Genomic DNA, 23,673 nt, shown 5'->3' on the forward strand with positions numbered 1-23,673 from the left:
CGTTTAGTTCCAAGACCAGGACGTTTCCATACTTGTGTAAATTTGAACAATAACTGCCATTTTTAAGCCACCAAGTGCATCCCAGTTCAGCCCAACGTGTCACACATATTCGCTTTATAATTGGATGATCTAGATAATTGGAAAGAGTTCTGTTTATATAGTGCCATCCACAATATCGGGATATCCAAACAGTTTATTTTTATCAAGTAAGTAGTTTGTGTTGTAATGTAGGAAACATGGCAACCATTTTGTATACCCAGATACAGCAACCCTGTTAATATGTTTTATTAATATTAAGGGTGCTCAGTGATAAATATTGGCCATTGTAGTAGGGAGACCTTCCGCCTGTTCCTTCAGAATGAACATTGTATGATCTTTCTTGCTGGAAAGCATGGATCTGTAATAGAATTTTGGAGGACGTTTGAATTTCCAATTCAGTTTGAGAGTGAGCAACTCAAGTTTCAGACCAGTAAATAAGGGTAATTACAGAGGTAAGAAGAAGGAGGCATTGAAAACCGGCTGGGAAAATCACTAAGCGAAAGGTTCAGAGCATAAGTAATGGCAGACATTTAAGCAGATATTTCATAACACTCAGCAAAAATTTATTCCAGTCAGTATGAAAAACCCGATGAGAAGGATGAACCCACAGTTAATGAATGCAGTCAAGGACGGTATCTAATCAAAAACTAAGGCAGACAAAGTGATGAAAACTAATGGTAAGCCAAAGGATTGGGACTGTTTTTAGGAACCAGCAGTGGATGAGTAAGAAGTTAATAAGAAGGGAGAAATTTAGTTATCAAACTGAATTGGCAAGAAATATAAAAAAAACTGCAAAAGCTTCTCTAAGTATATTAAAGGAAAGACACGCTGAAGCAAATGTGGATCCCTTGGAAGTTCAACTGGGAAATTAATAATGGGGAGCAGGAAAATGGCAGATAATTTAAATCAGTATTTCGCATTGGTCTTCATGCTGAGGGACACACTTAGAACTCTGAAGATAACTGAAAAGCAAAGTGCAAATAAGAAGAAAGATCTTATAACCGGCTGTCACAAGGGACAAAGTATTTGACACACTGATAGAACTAAAGGCATACAAGTCACCAAGACATGATGGCCTGAATCCAAGGATTTTAAAGAAAGCAGCTGCAGCAATTGTGAAGGTATTGATTCAAAATATTTCAGAACTCATTGGATTCCTGGAGGTTTCTAGCAGATTGGAGAACCACCCAAGTGTTATCCTTATGTAAGAAGAGAAACAGAAAGCTGGAAACTGGGAAGACCTGTAAGATTAACACCTATCATTGGAAAAATGCTAAAGTCCATGATTAAGGAAAAATTACTAGGCATTTAAAAAAAAGCCTAACACAATAAAACAAAGTCAACATAGTTTTATGAAAGAGAAATAATGCTTGATAAATTTTCTAGAGTTCTTTGAGGATATACCAAACATATTGATAAGGGGAAGCCAGTAGAATAGTATAGTAATTTATTGTCACTTTTTTTATGTACAAGAAATACAGTCAAAAGTGTTTTAAGTCGCCATACCACGATGCTGATATTCACCATAAGGTACCACACAAAAGATGTAAGATAGGATCTCGCAGTATTAAAGGTAATGTGTTAGCATGAATTGAAGACTGGTTAATTTCCAGAAGATTGATTTAGGAGTAATGGGACTTTGTCAGTTGGATACATGCAACTAATGTACTGTCACAAAGATCAGTCTAAGACCTCAATTGTTTGCTGTCTGTTATTCACTTGGCAGGATGGCCAGAGTGTAATGTATCCAATTTGCTAACGGTATGAAATTAGGTGGGAACACATATTGTGATGGGGACATAAGGAAGATGCAAACAGATATAGATAGATTGAGAGAGTGGGTGAAAACCTGGCAGATGGAATTTGATATAGAAAAGTGTGAGGTCATCTGTTTTAACAGATTCAAAAAGAAGGCAACCATTTAAATGGAGGAAGACTCCAAAAAATGTGCAACGCAGAGGGATTTGGGTGTTATTATGCATGAAACATAAAATCTAGCATGCAGATGCAGCAATTAATTAAGAAGTTTAAATAGAATTTTGCGCTTCTTTGCTGAGGGGTTGGAGTTTAAAAAATAAGGAAGTATTGTTACAATTATATAGCGTTATGGTCAGCTGCACCTGGACGATTGTTGAAAAAAATTGGTACCTTATTTAAGAAAGGATCAGTTAGCATTCAAGGCAATTCAAAACAAATTTACTGGGCTGATTGCTGGGATGAAGGGGTTGGTTTATCATAAATAACTAAATAAGTTAGGCTTTTATTCATTTTTAGAGTTCAGAAGAATAAGAGATGATTATATTGATATACAAGATACTGAGAGGAATTTACAGGATAGGTATTGAGATAACATAGTTACAGAATAAACACTCATTCAAAACTGAGATGTGAACAAATTTCTGTTTCCCAGAGGGTAGTGAATATGTGGAATTCTCTACCTCAGAGAATTGAGTAGGCTATATCATTTAAAGTATTTGAAGATATTCTGAAATATCAGGGAGTTGAGGGCTAACATGAACTGGCAGGAAAGAGGAGTTGAGGCCTGGGGCAAATCAATCATGATCTTATTGAATGGCAGGGCATGCTTACTGGGCTGAATAGCCCACCCCTGCTCCTATTTCTCATGTTCTTACATTCTTTTACATTCACCTGAGGGAATGAGCAGGGCCTCGATTTTAACATTTTTAGTAGGAAGCTAAGAGTGCAGCAGCCCTTTAATACTGCACTGTAGTATTAGCCAAGACCTTGCACTCACATCCTTGGAACGACACTTGAACCCACAAACTTCTGACTCAGAGGTAAGAGTGCTCATATTAGAATAGAAACACTGGTTGGCATTCCTATCAACCACTGCAGAAACATAAGACTGTCAGTGTAGATGACAATCTGCTTAAATTGACTCACTTTAATCTCAGTACTTTCGGATCTTTAGCTAAGAAATCACTAAGTGGAACTCCAGCAAAAATATTATTTTCTCACAAAAAGAAGTTTAAATTAAGATTTATACCTTAATGTGATGACTATTTTGTTTCTGTCTGAAAGGGAGCTATAAACCAGCAGTAAGTCCCTGATTTTGACGTTGGCACCACTGCGTCTCAGTGTGTTTACGTTGAAGATTTTAGCATTTAAAAATTTGCTTCTTGATAATATTCTGTTGACATTTCCTGAAACTTACTTCAGTGCTAGTACACTTTAGATGATTTTAATTTGATCTTTAAAGGTGTGTACTTCTTTTGACAGACAGCCCTGACATCCTCCTCAAGATTTGGCCACTATTATAATGTATCCAAAACAATGAGTACCGAGCTCCAACAATCAGTCAAGTGCCATGGATTTTTCCTACCTGATGAAGTTCCATTGGATTTAACAGTGATTGAGTGTGGGTAAGTTCCTGGCTGAGCTGCAAAGGAGCCTAAAATATATGTTTTTTTTAATTTATTCATTGGATGAGGGTGTCTCTGACTGCTTAGCAATTGTTGCCCAAAGGGCAGTTAAGAGTCAACCATATTGCTGTGCTTCTGGAGTCACATGTAGGCCAGACCAGGGAAGGATGACAGTTTTGTTCCCTAAAGGACATTCGTGAACCAGATGGGTTTTGCCCCCCCAACTTTTGACAATGGATTCACCATCATTATTAGACTCTTAATTCCAGATACTGAGAGGAATTTGTCTCTGGATTTATAGTACAGCGATAATATCACTAGGCCATCTCCTCCCTTTTATTGCATCAATGACACAACTGCAAATTTCTGTTCAGTGAACCCCCCAAATGAAGTTGTTGCACCATTTAATATTTTAAAATAGCCTTGTACAGGTATTCCCTACTGATTCAAAAAATATTTTGTGTTCATTCTACAAAATTCTATCCTTGTATAGAGCAACTCAGAATATTGGTTACATGTTTTATGTTTATTTGTATATCCAAATATAGCCTTACTACCGTTTATACCATTACATGGAACTTATTTGAAATGTTTAATCTATGAACAGTGCTGAAATATAAATATTATATGATTTAACTATACATTTGATTTAGTTTTGAGCTGAATGAATGGCTTTATTTCATGGTTTTACTCTGTAAGCAATGATCTGCAGCTGTTTCTCTTGTCATCATTGGGTAGTTAATATTCTGTTTAACTCATGCTTGACTGGGCAGACATGCATGCACAGTAACACGATTAAGCCTACCGCCAAGTTGCTTCATAAAAAAAAACAAGGAGGAAGTTTTAATTACAAGCATTCATAAAGCCAGGAAAAAGATGGCTTGAAAAAGTCCACTTTCAAATATATATTCTAGCGTGACTTGAGAAATAACTCTGCTGTGCTGAAGTTGCAATCTGTTGTCAATTCTTGCACTATAAGAACTTTTCATTTATTTCCTGTATGCTGAATTCATACCTGCTGCTTAACACTGGCAATGTAGAATCTTTCCCCAATTGATTTTGCAAGATCAGCAAATTCTGATTTCATTAGATCTTAAAGTAGCTGGAAGGGATTAGCAAAGAGGAGCAGACGTTATTTGCAACAGATAACAAGTAAGTTGCTCCTGAAGTTTCCCTCCATTGCACTTTATGGTGTACAACCTGATCAGTGTGCGTCACATCTTTCATTCAGTATTTTAATTTACTTATTGTATTTCATCGAATTACTCAGCAGCAATATTGCTCTTCGTTTACCAATTTCATTTTGGGGAAATGGTCATTCTAGATAATACCTAGCTTGGAGAAAGACTGCTGAAAGCTTCTCACAATAGAAATTTCTCTGAAAGACTTGTTAAAATTATTTTTGAAGATTGGCACTATTTTACTATAGATTACAGTTTGAAACCTCGGGGAGAATCTGTCTTCAATAGCTTCTCGCCTCGCAACTAATACCAACATCGCATGGACAAATTCTTTTTTAAATTCGCGAGCTATATTGCCTGTCATACCTCATTGTAAATAGCGTTCAACAAGTGACAAAGGAGGCAAGACACCAACAACCTGCATTTTTATAGCACCTTAGCTGTCATAAAGTGTCCCAAGATACTTAATTGCACTGCACGTAGGTTTGCGTTACCATTTGTATACTCTTTAAGTATGACTGAAAAAGGTACCTTATGTGTGAAGTTTTTCACCTTGCACTCTTCAAGGCAATTCACAAATGTACTGATTTAAGTGGAGAACCAACATTTGTGCTGTATGACAGGTGAGTGCTGATTGGTTGGTCACTGGACTTTGAGTGGTAGAGGTTTTGTCATGCCAGTTGCACCAGTTAATGATGATTGACCATGATCTACGAAGCTTTGTTTAAATTTTAAGCAATGCAAGTTGACTGTAATTGGTTAAGGCATTGCCCTGAGAAATGTACCAGCAAATGGGAGTCACCTATTTTGTTGAGTTGAAGCAGACGACAGTACGTGTACATGCTACCCTGTGTATTAAAATATGTACCTTCTAGTACACCAGTAAGGGACTAGGGGGATCAAGAGTTATGGTTTTAAAGGAAGAAAGTGAAGTTGAGGATTATTAGATCAACCATGATCTCATTGAATGAAGTAGCTGACCTGATGGGATGAATGGCCAACTTCTGTTTATATCTTTATGGTCTATCATTCAAATGTGCTTCACTGCAAGCTCAACTGACAATCGTAGTTTGGTTATCTGCATAATTCTTTGCACACTCAGGATTATCCCAAAATGTTGTCAAATAGCATAATCATTTCTAATTTTGGATAGTATTATGAGTTTTGCAAGCATTGACTGATCAGGTACATTTAGTACCTTGCTTGTTTTGAACGATCAGAGGAATTTGTTTCAATGTTTGATGCAATCTGTCAATCTATAGAACACATGGCCTACAAACCTGGCCAAACACCAGCACTGAAATTCATATACATTTGTGTGATAGGCGGACCATTTTTGTTTGATGACAGCATCTTGTGAGTGAAAGTTACCACTCATAAAGGAGCATCACCACACACTGAGTGTGGAAAAGGCCTTAAGGGTAACTGTGTAACTAGAGTTACCTGAATAGCAGTTAACTTTCTATGATGGACCAAGAGAGGATGGGAGACGGCCAAGAGAACACTGAATTATGAGTGGTGATGAGGAGCACATGAATGTGGTTTTTAAAAGCAGATTGGTAGAGAGGCTGGCCTGAGTGTGATTCAAAGGTTTGGCTCATAATTTTACAAAAGCCAAAGCAAGCCATCATTTTGCAGAAGAAGCTATGGAAGCATAAGCATAGCTTGAGTTAAGTAATGTGCCAGGCATGTGTATTTCCAGCCTTTGAGAAAAATAGAATTGATGATGTTAATGGCAGTCATCCAAAATGTGTTTCTGCAACTAGAGCTGTGGGAGAATCATTGGTGGTGACCAACTACAAAAAAATACAAAGATTCTCAAAGATTTTCCAATGCGACCCCATTTTAGTAGTTGAAAATTAATGTGACTCCAGGAGTCAACAAATAAAAACAGAAATAAAAAAGTTAGCATTTGGTATATAATCGTCAAAGTCCAATTTAAAAAGAAACATAAAATATGTGATATAAATCTGTAACGGGAAGGAATGTGGTAAGGATGCAATTGACCACCTCCTGCCAGTGAATCACAGAATTGTTACAACACAGAAGGATGGCATTTGACGCATTGTTCTGTTACCTGGTTCCAATTTCCCGCTTTTTCCCCATATCCCTGCACCCCATTTTCATTCAAATAATCATCCAATGCCCTCTTGAACACCTCAATTGAACCTGCCTCCACCACAGGCAGTGTGTTCCTAATTTCTTATTGTCTGAAAAAGACTTTTTTAATATCACACTTGCTTTATTTGCACGTCATTTTAAATCTGTGGCTGCTTGTTCATTTTTCTTTTATGAGCAGGAAGAGCTTCTCCCTATTTACTCTATCCAGCCCATTCATGATTTAGAAAACACCCATTAAATCTTCCCCGAGCGTTTTTCCCTCCGGGGAGAAAAATACCAACTTCAGCAATCTGTCATCGCCCCTGAAATTTCTCATTCCTAGAACCATTCTTGTAAATTGTTTCTGCACTCTCCAATACATTTGTATCTTTCCTATATTGTGATACCTACAAACTGTACACAATACTCCAGCTGATGTCTAACTGGTGTTTAATATCACCTCCCTGCACTTATACTTTATGCCCCTGTTATTGATTGATTTTTGATTTATTGATTGACTTATTGTCAGGTGTACCAAAATATGGTGAAAATCTTTGTTTACAAGTGGTAAGCAAAGGATGCACAGATCAAAAAGACTTAGACAGAGCCATAGAAGCTACATTGCACAGGCCGTGCGCTAGGCGAGATCAGTGTTAGCAAGATCAGCCTTATTTGACGCTACAGAGCCCAATCATCAGTCTGATAATTACCAGGAAGAAGCTGTTCCTGAACCTGCTTGTGCATGTGTTCAGGTTTCTGTACCTTCTACCTGACGGAATAGGTGGTAGGAGATCATTACCGGAGTGTAATGGGTCTTCAATGATGTTGGCAGTCTTTCGGTGGCAGCAAGCAAGTAAATGGAGTCTGTGGATGGAAAGTTGGCTTCCGTGATGGTCTGTGCTGTGCGTACCACCAATAAGTTGAGAGTAGTATATGTTTATTGACTATTGTCTCCACCCGTCTTGCCATCGTCCACACACACCAAGACCTTCTGTTCTTTAACTCCCTTTTGAATTGTACCCTTAATTTATAATGCCTTTCAATGTTTTTCCAGCCAAAGTGCATCACCTCACACTTAACTGTGTTGAATCTCAGCTGCCATCTATCCACTCACACTACGAATTTGTCAATATCCTTTTGAAATTTCACACTGGCCTCCTCCATAGTTGACAGTTCTTCCAAATTTACATGTTTTGAAATTGTCCTCTGCTCACAAAAATCTACATCATTAAAATATATCAGGAAAAGCAAGAATCCCAACATTGACCCAAGGGGAATTCCATGAAAATTTCCCCCAGCCTGAAAAATATCTATTAATCATTATTCTGTTATCTATCAGTCAAACCACTTTTGTATCCATGTTGCTACTGTCTCTTTTATACCATGATCTATAACTTTCTCAAATATGTTGCAGTGTGCCAAATGCCTTCTGGAATTCGATGTATGCCACATCAACACTGTTAGCCTCATTGATCCTTTCCCGCTCTCTCTTAAAAAAAACTGCAGCAAGTCAGTTAAACAAGATGTCTGTCATGATCGTGATGAGGTTAGCCAGGTGGACCTCATAGAATATGAATTCACTGATTGGAATTGTTAATCTTGTCCAATCAGGAAGTTCTGGCTGACGGAGAAGAACAGGAGTGTCAGACATCCTCTTCACTCTGAAACCTGTCTCTGAGAGTGATGGATCGTTGTCAAGGATTGTCCACATGCAAATAAGGGGTGATTTGGTGATGGGATACTGACCTCTGTGGAGTTATTTCAATTATTCCTTTGGAATTCCATGCTGATTCTTCCTAATCAAACTACTTTCTTCCCATGTGATTAGAAATTCTAGCCCGAATAATTATTTTTTGATGTTTCTCCATGTCTGAAGTTAAACAAACTAATCTGTAATTGCGGGGATTGTCCTTACAACCTTTCTTGAACAAGACCATAATGTTTGCAGTTCTCCTGTCTTCTGTCACCCTTAGTCCTGGGAATGCAGAAAGATGAGGGCTAGGGCCCCCACAATTTATTCACTCACTTCCTTGAAATGCCTTGAATGTATCTCATCTGGTTCCGTTCCTTGTCAGTGTTAAGTGCTCACAGTCTAATAGATTTCTTCCTCATTCATTGTAAATCCCTCTAGTTTCACAGGTTCTTCCATCGATACCATAGTCTGGCAGCATCTTTCTCTTGTCAAAGACATATACAAAGTATTCATTTAACACCTCAGCTACGCTCACCGCCTCCATGTGTAAATTCCCCTTTTGGTCTCTGATCAGTCCTGCTCATCCTTTAATCGCCATTTTGTTGAAATGTAGATAGAAGACTTCAGGATTTCCCTTTGTGCTAGCTGCCTGTTTCTTCTCATAGTTCGTCTTGATTCCGTTCTTTTGCTGTTTCATTTCCCACAAACCTTCAATATTGCTGTTGATTTTCAATTGCATCTTCTGTCTTACACTTGTTAAAAGCACACACTTTTTAAAAAAATGTTAATTTCTACCTCCTTCCTCATCCAGGGAACTATGCAATTGTTTGGTCTATCTTTTCCAAAAGACAGAATGTACCTTGACTATATCTGAACTATCTACTATTTAAAGGTGGCCCATTGTTCAGCTGCTGTTCTTCCTGACAATCTCATACTTCAGTCAATCCTACTGAGCTGTGTTCTTCACCATTAAAGGCAGCTCTCTGCCAATTGATTTTTCTTTCTCTGGATTGTTATATGTCATTCTGCAACACAATCCTAAATCTTACGATATCATGATCACTTTCTCACAAATGTCCCCCTACTGACAATTGGTCCACTTGGTCCATCTTATTTCCAAGGAGCGGGTTCAATATTGCATCCTTCCTTTTTAGACTGTACTGCTGTAGGAAACGCTCTCAAACACAATTTAGAAATAATTGCCCTTCACTGCCCCTTAATTGAAATCTCCCATTGTACATACTCCGTAATGCTGGCATTTCTGTGTAAGTTCCCTGAAGATTTGTTCTTTTCCACAAGTCGGTCCACCAGGCAATGTAATTTTTAAATTTATTTGCCAATGGGACATGGGCGTCACTTGGCTGGCTTACTCATCCCCAGTTACCCTTGAGCAGGTGTTGGTGAGCTGCCTTCTTGAGCTGTTGCAGCCCATGTGCTGTAAGTTGACCTGTAATCACAGGATTCTGACCCAGTGACAGTGAAGGAACAACAATACATTTCCAAGTCAGGATAGTGAGTGGCTTGGAGAGGAACTTACAGGAGGTGATATTCCCAGATTTCTGCTACCCTTGTTCTTCTAGATGGAAGTGGCCATGGTTTTGGAAGGTGCTGTCGAATGAGACTTGGTGAATTTCTGCATTGCTTCTTGTAGATAGTACACAATTTTGCTACTGAGCATCGGTACATAGAACATAGAAAATTACAGCACAGTACAGGCCCTTCGGCCTGTGGAATAATCCTAATCCAAAACTAAAATAACCTAACCTACATTCCCCTCACTTCACTCTTGTCCATGTGTATGTCCAGCAGTCGCTTAAATGTCACTAATGACTCTGCTTCCACGTTTACCACTGGCAAACTATTCCATGCGCTCACAACTCTCTGGGTGACGAACCACCCTCTGACGTCTCCCTATACCTCCCTCCTAACGCCTTAAAACCATGACCCCTCATGTCAGTCACTCCTGCCCTGGGGAAAAGTCTCTGGCTATCGACTCTATCCATGCCTCTCATTACCTTGTACACCTCAATCAGGTCTCCTCTCTTCCTCGTCCTCTCCAGTGAGAAAAGTCCGAGCTCAGTCAACCTCTCCTCGTAAGACAAGCCCTCCAGTCCAGGCAGCATCCTGGTAAACCTCCATTGCACCCTCTCCAAAGCCTGCACATCTTTCCTATAATAGGGCGACCAGAACTGAACACAATATTCCAAGTGTGGTCTCACCAGGGTTGTGTAGAGCTGCAGCATAACCTTGCAGCTCTTAAACTCAACCCCCCGTTAATGAAAGCCCAAACACTATATGCTTTCTTGACAACCTTATCCACTTGGGTGGCAACTTTGAGGGAGCTATGCACTTGAACACCAAGATCCTGCTGTTCTTCCACACTACTGAGAATCCTGCCTTTAATCCTATATTCAGCATTTATATGCATCACTTCGCATTTATCCAGGTTCAACTCCATCTGCCATTTCTCAGCCCAGCTCTGCATACTGTCACTGTCTCGCTGAAGCCTGCAATAGCCGTCGATACAATCAACGACACCTCCAACCTTTGTGTCATTCACAAACATACTAACCCACCCCTCAACCTCCTCATCCAAGTCATTTATAAAAACTACAAAGAAGCAGAGGCCCAAGAACAGACCCCTGCGGGACACCACTCATCACTGACCTCCAGGTAGAATATTTACCATCTACAACAACTCTCTACCTCCTGTAAGCCAACCAATTCTGAACCCAGACAGCCAAATCACCCTGTATCCCATACCTCCTGACTTTATGAATGAGCCTGCCGTGGGAACCTTATCGAATGCCCTGCTGAAGTCCATGTACACCACATCCACTGCTCGACCCCCGTCAACCTGTCTCGTGACCTCCTCAAAGAACTGAATAAGATTTGTGAGGCATGACCTGCCCCTCTCAAAGCCATGCTGACTCCCTTTAATCACGCTGTGCTTTTCCAAATAGTCATAAATCCTATCCCTCAGAATTCTTTCCAAAACAATGCTGACCACAGACGTAAGACTAACTGGTCTGTAATTTCCAGGGATTTCCCTATTCTCTTTCTTGAGAAGAGGAACAACATTTGCCTCCCTCCAATCTTTTGGTACGACTCCCGTGGAGAGTGAGGAAGCAGAGATCTTCGCCAGCGGCTTAGCAACCTCCATTCTCGCTTCCGGGAGCAACCTAGGATAAATCTGGTCTGGCCCTGGGGACTTATCAATCTTAATGTTTGCCAAAATTTCCAGCACATCAACTTCCTCAATCTCGATCTGTTCAAGCCTGTTTTCCTGCTCCTCAAAGTTCTCATTCACAACAAGGTCCCCTTCCTTAGTGAAAACCAAAGCAAAAAACTCATTTAGGGCTTCCCCTATCTGCTCAGACTCCACACACAAGTTCCCTACGCTATCCCTGATTGGCCCTACCTTCTCCCTGATCATTCTCTTAATCCTCACGTATGAGTAAAATGCCTTTGGGTTCTCCCTAATCCTTCCTGCCAAGCCTTTTTCGCGCCCCCTCCTGGCCCTCCTCAGTCCACTTTTGAGCTCCTTCCGAGCAAGCCTGTAATCCTCTAAAGCTGTGCTAGACGCTTGTTTCCTCCGCTTTACGTAAGCTGCCTTTTTCCTTTTGATGAGAAGCACCTCTGTTCCCGTCATCCAAGGCTCCTTAATCTTACCCCTTCTTACCTGTCTCAGAGGAACAAATTTATGTGTCACTCACAACAACTGCTCCTTAAACAGTCTCCGAATGTCTGTTGTGCCCTTTCTGTGGAACAATTGCTCCCAATCTGTACTTTCCAACTCCTGCCTGATAGCGTCAGTTTCCATAGTGGAGTGAGTGGATACTTGTGGATGTGGTGCCAGTCAAACAGGCTGCTTTGTCCTGAATGGTGTCCACCTTCTTGAATATTGTTGAAACTGCACCCATTCAGGCAAGTGGGGAGTATTCCATCAGACTCCTGATTTATACCTTGCAGATGCCAGTCTATGGGGAGTCAGAAGGGGAGTGACCCGCTGTTGTATTACTAGCTTCTGACTGTTCTTATAGCCACTATGTTTATATGGTGGGTCCAGTTGAGTTTCTGGTTAATAGTAATCCCAAGGATGTTGATAGTGGGGGATTCAATGCTGGTAACACCACTGAATATCAAGGGTGGTGGTTAGGTTATCTGTTATTGGAGATGATCATTGCATGGCATTTGTGTGATGTGAACATTACTTGCCATTTGTCAGCCCAAGCCTGGATATTGTCCTATTCGTGATGAACTTGAGCATGGACTGCTTCAGTATTTGTGGAGTCACGATTGGTGCTGAACGTTGTGCAATCATCGACAGACGTTCCCACTTCTGACATTTTGATGCGGCAAGGTCACTGATGAAGCAGTTGAAGATGGTTAGAACTAAAACGTTACCCTGAGGAACTTCTGCAAAGATGCCCTGGAGCTGAGATGGCTGACCTCCAATAACCAGAATCATCTTCCTAATGTACCAGGTATGACTCAAGCCAGCAGAGAGTTTGCCCACAGATACCCATTGATTCCAGTCTTTCCAGGACTCTTTGATGTCACGTTCACTCAAATGCGGCCTTGATGTCAAGGGTTGTCACTTTCGCCTCATCCTTGGAATTTAGCTCTTTTGTCTATGTTTGAACCAAGGAGCTGAGTAGCCCAGGTGGAACCCAAACTGGGCACCACTGATCAGGTTATAGCTGAGCAGGCGCTGCTTGATGGTGCTGTTGATGATACCTTCCATCACTTTCTGGATGAATGAGAGTATACTGATGGGGTGGTAATGGCCTGGTTGGATTTGTCCTGCTTTTTGTGTACACAACATTAGTGGGTAATTTTCCACATTGTCGGGTGGATGCCAGTGTTGTAACTGTACTGGAACAGCACCCTTTTCATACTGTAATTCCACCCATTTTCACTGTGTCCTTGAATCCTCTGAGACAGCTTCCTTCTCAGGCATGCAGTCCCCTTCTTAACTAATAATGATACCCCTCCTTTCTTTCCTGAAGGACAGTGGTTGAGCAACTCCTCCCAATAGCCAAGGAGCTCCTTTTGTTTGCACTCATCCAAAAGCACACAGACATGATCTTTACTGCATGGCCAATTCAAAAAAAGTGGCACTAATCATTGTACGTGACCCTTTTCAACCAAACTAAAGCCTTTGACTCATAAAAGCGAATGTAGTATCTGCTAGAAATATGGCAGATCATAAATGAAAGAGTATCAGAAAGGCGGGGATGTACAGTTGAGATTGAAATCAGGTCAGCCATGGTCTTATTGAATGGGAGCAAGCTCAGAGGGTCCAGTAGCCTACTGTTGTTTCTTCTTTGTATGTTTGTAAATTTATTATCCTCTTCCACCTACTCCACGATGACATCCAGGCTGTAATCCTTGCCAATGGAACCACCATATATCATATCCCAATGACAGCTCAGGTCGTACAAGGCTGTCATTACAGCAGCTCTCCTTAGTTTTCCTCACTGCAGGACTGCACCGCATCTCCAACAAATTGTCCACAGAGGTGGAGATAATCTAATACACAGACTGAAAAATGTTCACCCTATGCTGCCTCCAATCTCAGTCATGGAGTTTATGCGAGTGTGCGTGCTTCCCACTCTGCTGTCCCCTTTGATTAAGATCAGTGGTACAATTCTGGAAATTGTAGACCATTCTCTGTATCTTCAGGAACCTCCCCTTGATGAAGGCAAATATAAACAAGATTCATCATAGACTCTAATGTGTCAGATTAGTGTTTGACTGGCTGAAGAAAACATGGTCATGCAGTTGTGGAAAGCAGTATTCCAAATGCTGCTATACATACTGGAGACTTAACCTACAGCAGGTACCTCCCAGCACTGGAAAAATACCAACATCAGTACTTCATGCCTGAATGCAAGAAAGACAATCCAACAACTTCTTCCTTTCCTAGTTATTATGTCCAGCATTGAGGCACTAATCTGTTAAAATCGGCTTTGCTGGGTAGGAAATGTGGCTTATATAACCTGTCACCTGACTCCAGAAGCAGCTATTTGGCTTTGAATGCTCTTATGACAGAGTATTCCCAGGAAAACTGCAAAAATGCTTTAGGGGTGTTTGCAAACTATCCCGGAAAATTGCAGGTATCCTCTTTGACTCATGAGATTCCTCAGTTTTGAACTGCCCAGGATTGAGAAGGGGATCCAAGAAGGCACTGAATACGTAGAGAGACTTTAGGAATGTCCAGCGGTGATTTTGAGGCATTGAAGAGAACATGCAAACTTCCAAGCAACCAATCTGCTGAATCCCTCAAGTACTATCTTGCCTGCTGGTGACAGAGTCTACAAATCACACATTACATTAATCCATTACTTCAGAGCTCATTGAACCAGAGTAAGTCTCCAAGTCCTCATTGATCCCCAAGGGACTGCCTGAAAGGAAGGCGACAACTACTTTATCTAAGCATTTGCACCTCATGGACCTTAGCCAAAAAGCAGCTGATGCTTTTAACATTAACATTTGCATTCAGCATGACTGCTATATACCAGATCACATTAAGGTTTCCTATAAAGCCACCTTGACGTAATTTGTTTTAATGTGAAAGAGTCAAATGAACTTTTAATTTTGCAGTGAAAATTTCGGTCCCTCTCCCCTCCCTACCAAAACATGCGCACATTATCTGCACACCAACAGACACACTGTAATCAGCCTCTCTTCTCCCCACCCCTGCTGCAGTAATCCGTCCTATTTCACAAGCTCCACTCTGACACATGAATTAGTCTTGCTCACAAAAAAAGTCTTGCCCCCTCCAAAAACACCCCCCCCCCCCCCCCCCCCAAGCTGGTAGCAGCCGGTGGGGAGGCATGGTGGCTCTGGCAGTCTGAGCCATGCCTGGCTGAAGCCCTGCAGGTGACATTTTTAAACGGCCTTGAGAAACAGACTGCTGGTGCCAAGACCTGATCCGGTAAAAAGGTGTAGTGGAAAAATGATGATATGTTTCCCATAGCTCTGTTTTATTCCATTTTAACATAGGAATAAAATGCAGTTCCCAATGGTGCAGCTCAGACTAAAAGATGAGGAATGCAAGGGTGGGTACAAATGGAGGGTACTATAACGGTTTAAAAACCTAGTTGCAGTTTCTGAAAACCCTATTAGAGTCATAACTCATAGTTTGCTGTTGTTGGAGCTTCATTTGTTAGGCTCAGAGATAAGTGCAGCTTTCCTTGGCACAAGTGTACTTTTTAAGCAATTTTGCTTGAATAAAATCTGCTTTTGAGGAGCCAATGTCATTCTTTTTAAGTTTCTGCTAATGTATAATTAACTATTAGGGGGCCTTGTATGGAATGGTATCCCTACGTCAAGTCCCACCTGCTCCAGAGGTATGTCATAACATGCTAAAACAATTCGCTCAAAAATAATTATAACTATAGGAAGCATGCATTTTCTAAATATAGTTTTGCTAACTGGAATCTTTACAAGTTTAACTTTTACTGGGAAGTGCAGTACCAATTTGAAGAAATTGCACTTTGACCTGACTAGGACCTATTCTTTTCTGTCGGATTTATGTGCTCTGCTGTTCATCTGTTTTGTTGCCAGTAGTTACTTATTAGTAAATTGTTTCAGGGGCTGGTACAGCATATTGCAGCACTATCCTTTTGATGACCTGTGCACTGCCATTCAACCCAAACAGAATTGAACAGATGATACTCTCCATCATGGTCAAAATTTGGGTCATCCCTCAATCCACATGCTGTATTCACCAACCCACAGGCTAGGAATTGACAGAAATTTAGCAATCATGTTAATAAAAATGGCCATCTTGTCTTGACAAAGAAGGTGGGTAGTTTTCTGAGGTCAGAAGAAAACAGTGAACATTGGAGGCTTGAAACAAAAACAGGAAATGCAGAACTAAGTAACTAAAGAGAAAGAGAGGTCACATTTCCAGTAAGCATATTTCTCAGAACTGCAGCTATGTTCTGAGAATTGATACTTAACTTTATCAAGACATTCTTTAGAAAACTTGTATCATGAATGACATTGCCATACTGAACCAAAAAGGCCTGGTACTGTTATGGGGAGTAAACAGAAGCATGATCCATTCCTTCACTGTCAATCTGCATCCCAACATAGTGGAATTGCTGCTGCATTTCAAAGTTCATGTTTTTTCGTAGTGAAAAATAATAAGTAGAAAGTACCTTTGTGACTAATGTACAGAAAATCATCTGTTCATTCAAAAGCATGCTTATGTTAAACACATTCTACCTCTCTCCATCAACACATTTGCTCCCATATGTTAGCACTTGAAACTCTCTAGAGATGTGGGGTGACAATACAATAATAAAGGTGATAATTATTTAACATGTAGATGTTCCATTTGGCAAAATTATTCACACTTGTGGTTACAAATGTTAAGAATGCAGTTACTCTAACTGGTCAACAAGACATACCCAACGGTCAACGAAAAATCTTTAAGCTATTTACCTGATTTGAGTATCACCAACTAATTTGCAATGATTCTTGGTGATCATTTTATGGTCTTTGAGCTAAACATTTTTAGAGTGGCACTTACTTAATATCACAGGAATGAATAGAGACCTACAGAGAGTACAGAGGAGATCTATTAAAGAAAATAAGGGTAAGGATAGTTTAGCAGGTACCAAAAAACCCAAAAAATCTTTTTTATAATTACACAAACAGTAAATCGTCAAAGGAAGGGTGAGTCTGATCAGAGACAAAAGAAAAGGACAAGATCTTAATGGAGTCAGAGGCCAAGATTGAGGTACTGAAATAAAGAAATATACCATTATGGCAGGAAAGCAGGATGCAAAAGGATAGAATAGAAACTGATTAAAGAGGAAAGACTTTAAAGACTGACAGTAGAGAACTCACCTGGCACAAAGGCGAAAATTATGGAGAATATAGCCACAATCTTCCAACTCCTCTTGGAGATGGAGGTGGTGCCTGAGGAGTGGAAAATTGGAAATTTTAAGCTCCAGATTCTCCTTGAAAAAGGAAAGAGAAAAACCTGGCAACTGCAGCCCCATCTACCTCACATAGTTGAGACAATAACCAGAATAAGATGAATTCATATTTGGAAAATAATTGGGTTATAAGTGAAGGTGAGTCTGATTTCTTAAAGCCAAATTATCTTTGACTCAATCAAATTCTTTATCAAAATAGTGAAGATGGTTCATTAAGCGAATGTTGTTTATTATCATGAATATGGACTTTTAAAGCAATTTGTTTCAAGTTGTGCCTCATGATAGTCCTATGTACAAAATTGAAACCCATTGAATTAAAGAGATGTCATCATGAATAAAAAAATTGTTGCAGGAACTGAAAGCAGAAAGTAATGATTAGCTCTGGAATTGAGTATATACGGTATAATTTCAAAGTTTGTAAATGACACGAGACTCAAAATTAAGCAAGCATTGGAATGGGATGAGGAGGAATGGGAACTTGATCTCTTTAAAGGGAGTGCAGTGAAAGAGAGACTTGGGCTCTGAAATACATAAATCTTTTAAAGAGGTAGGGCATATTCAGAAGGCTATTTAAAAACAAAATTTGAACCTATTAGGAATGGAATAGAGTGCAAACACAAGGACTTTATGCTATAACAAAACTAAAATACTGTGAATGCTAGAAATTTGAATTAAAAACAAATGGAAGTACTCAACAGAACAGCAGGTTATCAGAAAAACAATTGTTGTTTCTGCTCTGAGTTTTTATCGGAACTAGGAAAAGGTGGGAATGTGATAGTTTTGAGAAAGTGAAAGGGCAATGGATGAGAAATAGAACTAAATAGAAAGTCTCTTGATGTGATGTCCCTAGCATTGGAGTGAAAGAAAAAATATAATAAATTATGAAAGGATCTGTGGTCCAAGATCAAAAGGAATTACATAAAGAGGATGTTGGTGATAGCACAGTGTAAAAATGTACCTAGAGGAGATGTACATGGTAGGATAGTTGCCCATCTGAACACAAAGAAAGGAGCTTTGAAAGGAATGAAAAAAAGAAAAAAAACCATAGAAATATCAAATAGCAAAGAATATGACGTAAATTATTGAACTTATTACTGAGACCAGGTGGTGTGTGAAGAGTTGAAAGATTCTCTAGAAGCTTCTTCTGAGCTTTATTGAAACACTAGCAGCTAATGACAGAAAGGTCAGATTGGAAGCATGGTAGAAAATTAAGATGATAAGCAACTAGAGTCTTAGGGACATATTTGGGGGTTGAATGGAAGTGTTCCACAAAGTGGTCACCCAGTCTGTGTTTGGTCACTCCATTATGAGGGACATCACATCATTAACAATGAATATGGTATTTTATTTTGAAACTAGTGCAAATAAGTCACTGGTTTTCTTGGAGTAAGTTATTTCTAATCTTGGTAAGAAGGGAGAAGATCAAAAAAGCAAGTGTGTTTGATGTGGCATCAAGCTGGAAATGAATAAAATTGTGGAAGATTGTCTTCTGAATACATTAGCTGATGAGTGGAAGGCAAGGGCCAAATAAGTCCTCTCATGATTCTGGGATTGAGGGAAAGCAGTAAGAATAGAAATGCCTGAATAGAGAAGACACCAGTCAAGAGCTCTGTTAACCACCAGAAAAGCAAGTCATTCCAGAAGCATGAGTATTCAAGACATCATCTGAAGAAATAGAGTATTTGGCAGAATGGAATAGGGTCTTTCCCAGAAGTGAGATGTCAGGAACTGTGGGAATAATTGTACTGATAATAAATATCAGTTATTAACACATGCACACTGATGGAGTCAGAAAAGTCGAAGAAGGGAATTAAATATTTGGACAAGGACAATGTGAAGGTGAAAGAAAGATGGAAATTGGAAGTGGAATCACTGAAATTTTCCAATTTAGGGTGAGAGTGGGAAACAACACTAAAAACGTTATCAATGTAACTACAAAAGAGGTGAGGAAAAAGTGAGTGGAGTTCAAGAATGGTCCACTGTGGAAGCAAACTCTCAGAAATGAAATTATGCTAAACCTTCATAAGATTTTGGTTCAGCTGAAGCCAAATCACTGTGCTCAAATTGAGGCTCCACGTGGATATTAACATGTTGGATAATTGCAAAAGAGATTTACTACAATGGAACCAAGGATGAGAACTTCAACTGTGGGGGAAAGACTGGAAAAAAAAGAGTTTGTTTTCCTTGTAGCAGGGAAGGGGAAAAGGAATTTTGATGGAGCTATTCAAAATCATGGGTGGGTTTAATTGAATCGTATGACAGAAAGGTCTGTAACCAGAGGGGACAGTTTATGCTGATCGACAAAAGCACCGAAGGCTATCATGAGAAACGATTGCTTTTGACAGCAGGTGGTTATGATCTAGAAGGCACTGCCTGAGGAATAGTGATTCAAGAATGACTTTCAAAAGAGAATTGGATAAATACTTGAACAAAAATGTAGATAGTAATGGAGGAACTGCAGTGGAGCAGGACTAATTGGACAGCTGCACTAAAGAATTGATGCAAATACAATAGGCCTTGCTCAGTGATTCATCATTCTATAATTACTTTAGAATGGTGCAGAAATACTGCTGACCCTAAGAAATTATAAACACTGGGTTTGTTGTGAAACAAAGGAAATGAAGAAAATCAATTGATGACCCAATCCACAGATTGAGTTCTTCCATCTGAATATTTCATTAATTCCTCAGACCAATGCTTCGTACTTAACAAAAAAAAGCTTTAAGATTTAGGTAATAGATGTCTCATTTTGATTTCTGTAGTTGGTTACAGTCATATATTATACTGTAGTCTGAAAAGAAATGTAATTTTCAGAGCAGATTTCATGTATATTTGTTATTGCTAATGCTCTCAGTTGGCTGGCTGGCTGGTTTGCAATGCAGAGTAATGCCAACAGCATAAGTTCAGTTCCCACACTGGTTGAGGTTACAATGAAGTACTGTCCTTCTCAACCTTACACCTCACTGCGGCATGGTGACCCTCAGGTTAAACCACCGCCAGTCATTTTTCTGATGAGAGAGCAGCCCTATGGGCCTCTACAATTATAGTGACTTTACCATTAGCTTTGATGTGTGGAGGCGTTTTATTTCAAAAAACATTGAGGGTATTGAGGGAGTACCATTGCTGTCAGGTTTTTGAGTGGGCATTGTAATGCTAAGTGCAAAAATGTAACTGATTATAATGTTTTGATATAACATAAAGTTGTAACAACATGCCCAAAGTTTTTACTGTTTCTCATTGACACTTTCTCAACTGCAGTTGTATTCTCTCATCACTTTCAGTTCTAATCGTTCCATAACTCCTTTTCTAAAGGTATTTTCGGTCTAGGTCACTTCCAGTTCTTCGGGTGGCAATTGATCAAGTGACCATTATTGGTATCAGTGCTGGGAATAACCTGTAATGTTGGACTTCATCTTCCATCTTCACACATCCAGGGTTGGGCAGAAATTAGGAGTAAGGATTCTGACTAGTTCACCATTTACCAATTTCTAATTCATTAAAATTACAGAAATAACATATCATTACCCAGATATGTTTAATTCGGACCAGAAATTCAAGCTGGACAACATCTCAGAATTGGAAATCTTATTTCTTAAAACTGGAGGTTTAGGATAGTGTATATAAGCCGCATTTGGTATTTTTCTCAAATATTTTCCAATGTGGTCATGGCTGAAAGTGAATACATGGATCATAAAAGATTAAAAGAATATGAAGGAAAGAAGAGAAATAAAACTTAGATGAATTTTGCACCTGTCATATCCTCACAGTCAATGAATTGCTTTTGGAGGTTTATTTCCAATGTCCGTGCATTTAAACAGTTACTGCAGCAAGACCCCACAAACAATAATGAGAAAAACCCCCCACTAATCTGTTTTTGTCATGTCCATTGAGAGATAAACAACAGTCAGGAACTCTCACGTTGCTGTTATGGGGTTTCAACGCAAAGCCCTCCAACTCAGGTTAAATAAATATGATGCGGATGTCTTGTTTATTTATCTCAATGCAGGTGATTGTCTGAGACTGGCACACTTATAGATATAGACAAGGTAACAGCTTCTATGGAAATAAGATTGAGGGAGTGTCCACAGCCCCTTCTCAAGTGATCAATTTAAATTCATGCAATATTTGAATTTAGAGATAATAGGAACTGCAGATGCTGGAGAATCCGAGATAACAAGGTATAGAGCTGGATGAACGCAGCAGGCCAAGCAGCATTTTAGGAGCAGGAAAGCTGACGTTTCGGGCCTAGACCCTTCATCAGAAAAAAATGAATTTAAGTTATTTTTAAATCCTGTAACACAGAGTTTGAGTAATTATTCTGCCATCCATAACAGGTGGTAAAATGGTTCATCATGATCAATTCTTTCCAAATTGCTTAAAGTCCAAAACCGTAAAGAAAATTTAGAAAATTTTAGTGAAGTTTTACACAAGGAGTTGCTAGCAGATAAACTTCTTTTTCACTCTCTGAAAGCTAGATTTAATCTGACAAGTGTAACTACAGGAGGTGAAACTATTGGCCAAGTTGTTGATTTGTTCCTTTGTAGTACACTTAGATGCATTCCCGTTGCAAACAGCAGTCTTTGAAGTTGGATCAGCAAATCAAAAACTCTCTGGCTCTGAATGAAATTTACAAACAGCACTTTCACTTTCTGGTTTCCAGAACAAATGTTTGGAGATTGTCAAGCTAGGGAAACTTGAATAGAAATTCAGTTTCTTTCTTGTTAAAAAGTCACGTAAATGCGTCATCTATCAGAACAAGCTCTGGGCATTTTTCAGCTTTTCTCAGTTAAAAGGCATTGTCTTTCTTCTGGGGTCTGACCTGTCATATGTCCCTGTAGCTGATCAGTAAACAATAGTATTTTTCAGCTTCAATTTTAAGTGGGAAACTAAGAGCTATCATTGAACATTTAATTGCACTGCAGCTATAAGTGATTAACAGCTTAATTGTTGGTTATTAAATATTTATAAAGAAGCTTCCATGATCAATTTTCAGCAAACTGTTGACCTCTGAACAATTAGCAAATGTTACAGTTGTTTGTATTTAATGAATATTGTTAACTGATTATTGCAGTGTTACAGCAGCTTTTATTAAACATTAGTTAATTATTTATAACAGCAATATGAAGATTTTATTAAACAACTGTTAATTATTTGTGGTGGTATTGGTGAACATCTTTGTTAAATGGTAAAGCAGATATGCTGTGGAAAGTATTGAAATATATTTTTTATTTCTGTAAGTAAAACTGACCTAATTTGTGAATGATAAAAGTTGGTGGTAAATTGTGTGAATTAAAAGTTTTATTTCCCGTCCCTCCATAATATATGTTTATAATACACACTTTACATTAAAGCATGTAATTATTTTAATTTCACAGTTAATTGTTTTTTACTATTGTTACATGAGCAGTTTCTCCAGTCACATCTAAGCTTTGCACGCACCCTCTCCAAAAAAAGAGTGCTACCACAAAATCGTTTATTGGTTAGAGTTAACAATTCATTTTAGAAACTTAGTCATCCAAGTCCTAATTACTTCACAAAAAAAAGGTTAAATCATACACATTTATATCTCTGTGGTTGGATCAAAAGAATCAAAAAAGAAAGGCTGGACCCTGAATTTTCCAAAGGCCTATACTGACTAATGACATAAGCATTGAGTAATGTTGAAATTTGATGAAAAATACTAAAGGAATCCTGGGGGCAAATGTTTTTTCTTTGCTTGGTTTAATGCCGCCCTCAATCTTTTATGTTGACTTTGTGAATCTTCCTCTGAAACATCCGCAACCTATTAATGCAGCTTTTCATTTCCACATCCTCACAGTTATTTTGTACTCATTCATGGGATACAACTGTCACTGGCATTTTCCAATCCCTGATTTTCTTTCAGATATCCTAAATTTATTCCATTCCTGACGGGGAATATAAATTTTCACCTTAAACTTTAGATCGAAGAGGAATGAAAACCACACTTGTACTAATATATAACTCAGAGATAATGGGAACTGCAGATGCTGGAGAATCCGGGATAACAAAGTGTGGAGGTGGATGAACACAGCAGGCCAAGCAGCATCTCAGGAGCAAATGCTGCTTGGCCTGCTGTGTTCATCCAGCATATCTCGAATATATAACTCGGTTTTGTCTTCTTGTTTAAATCCTTCCCAAGATCAAAGATTTATTTTCTGTATCTTCAGTGCATATTTATGGCATTGTATTGATTTCATTCAAAAATTGGACGCTTCCAAGAACGCATTTTCTTAAACATTCTATGTGTAATGTGCATTAATAATTGTTTTATGGTTTCAAATGCAACTTTTTATTTA

General features: G+C 39.1%; 1 protein-coding gene across 7 annotated transcripts in view; it reads left to right on the top strand.

The window, feature by feature from the left end:
* elp4 (elongator acetyltransferase complex subunit 4) overlaps window positions 1–23,673 on the top strand; it is a 257,514-nt gene that overhangs the window by 59,306 nt on the left and 174,535 nt on the right. For all 7 annotated transcript variants that reach the window (XR_007248965.2, XR_009446851.1, XM_048545052.2 and 4 more), the window contains one exon: window positions 3,280–3,422. Coding sequence is in view for 5 of the 7 variants with exons in the window: in XM_048545052.2 (XP_048401009.1) it covers window positions 3,280–3,422 (143 nt within the window). In the remaining 2 variants the exon portion in view is untranslated. The remainder of the gene's footprint in view (window positions 1–3,279; window positions 3,423–23,673) is intronic.

This window comes from Stegostoma tigrinum, chromosome 17, assembly GCF_030684315.1.
Source record: "Stegostoma tigrinum isolate sSteTig4 chromosome 17, sSteTig4.hap1, whole genome shotgun sequence".
NCBI classification, from domain to species: domain Eukaryota; kingdom Metazoa; phylum Chordata; class Chondrichthyes; order Orectolobiformes; family Stegostomatidae; genus Stegostoma; species Stegostoma tigrinum.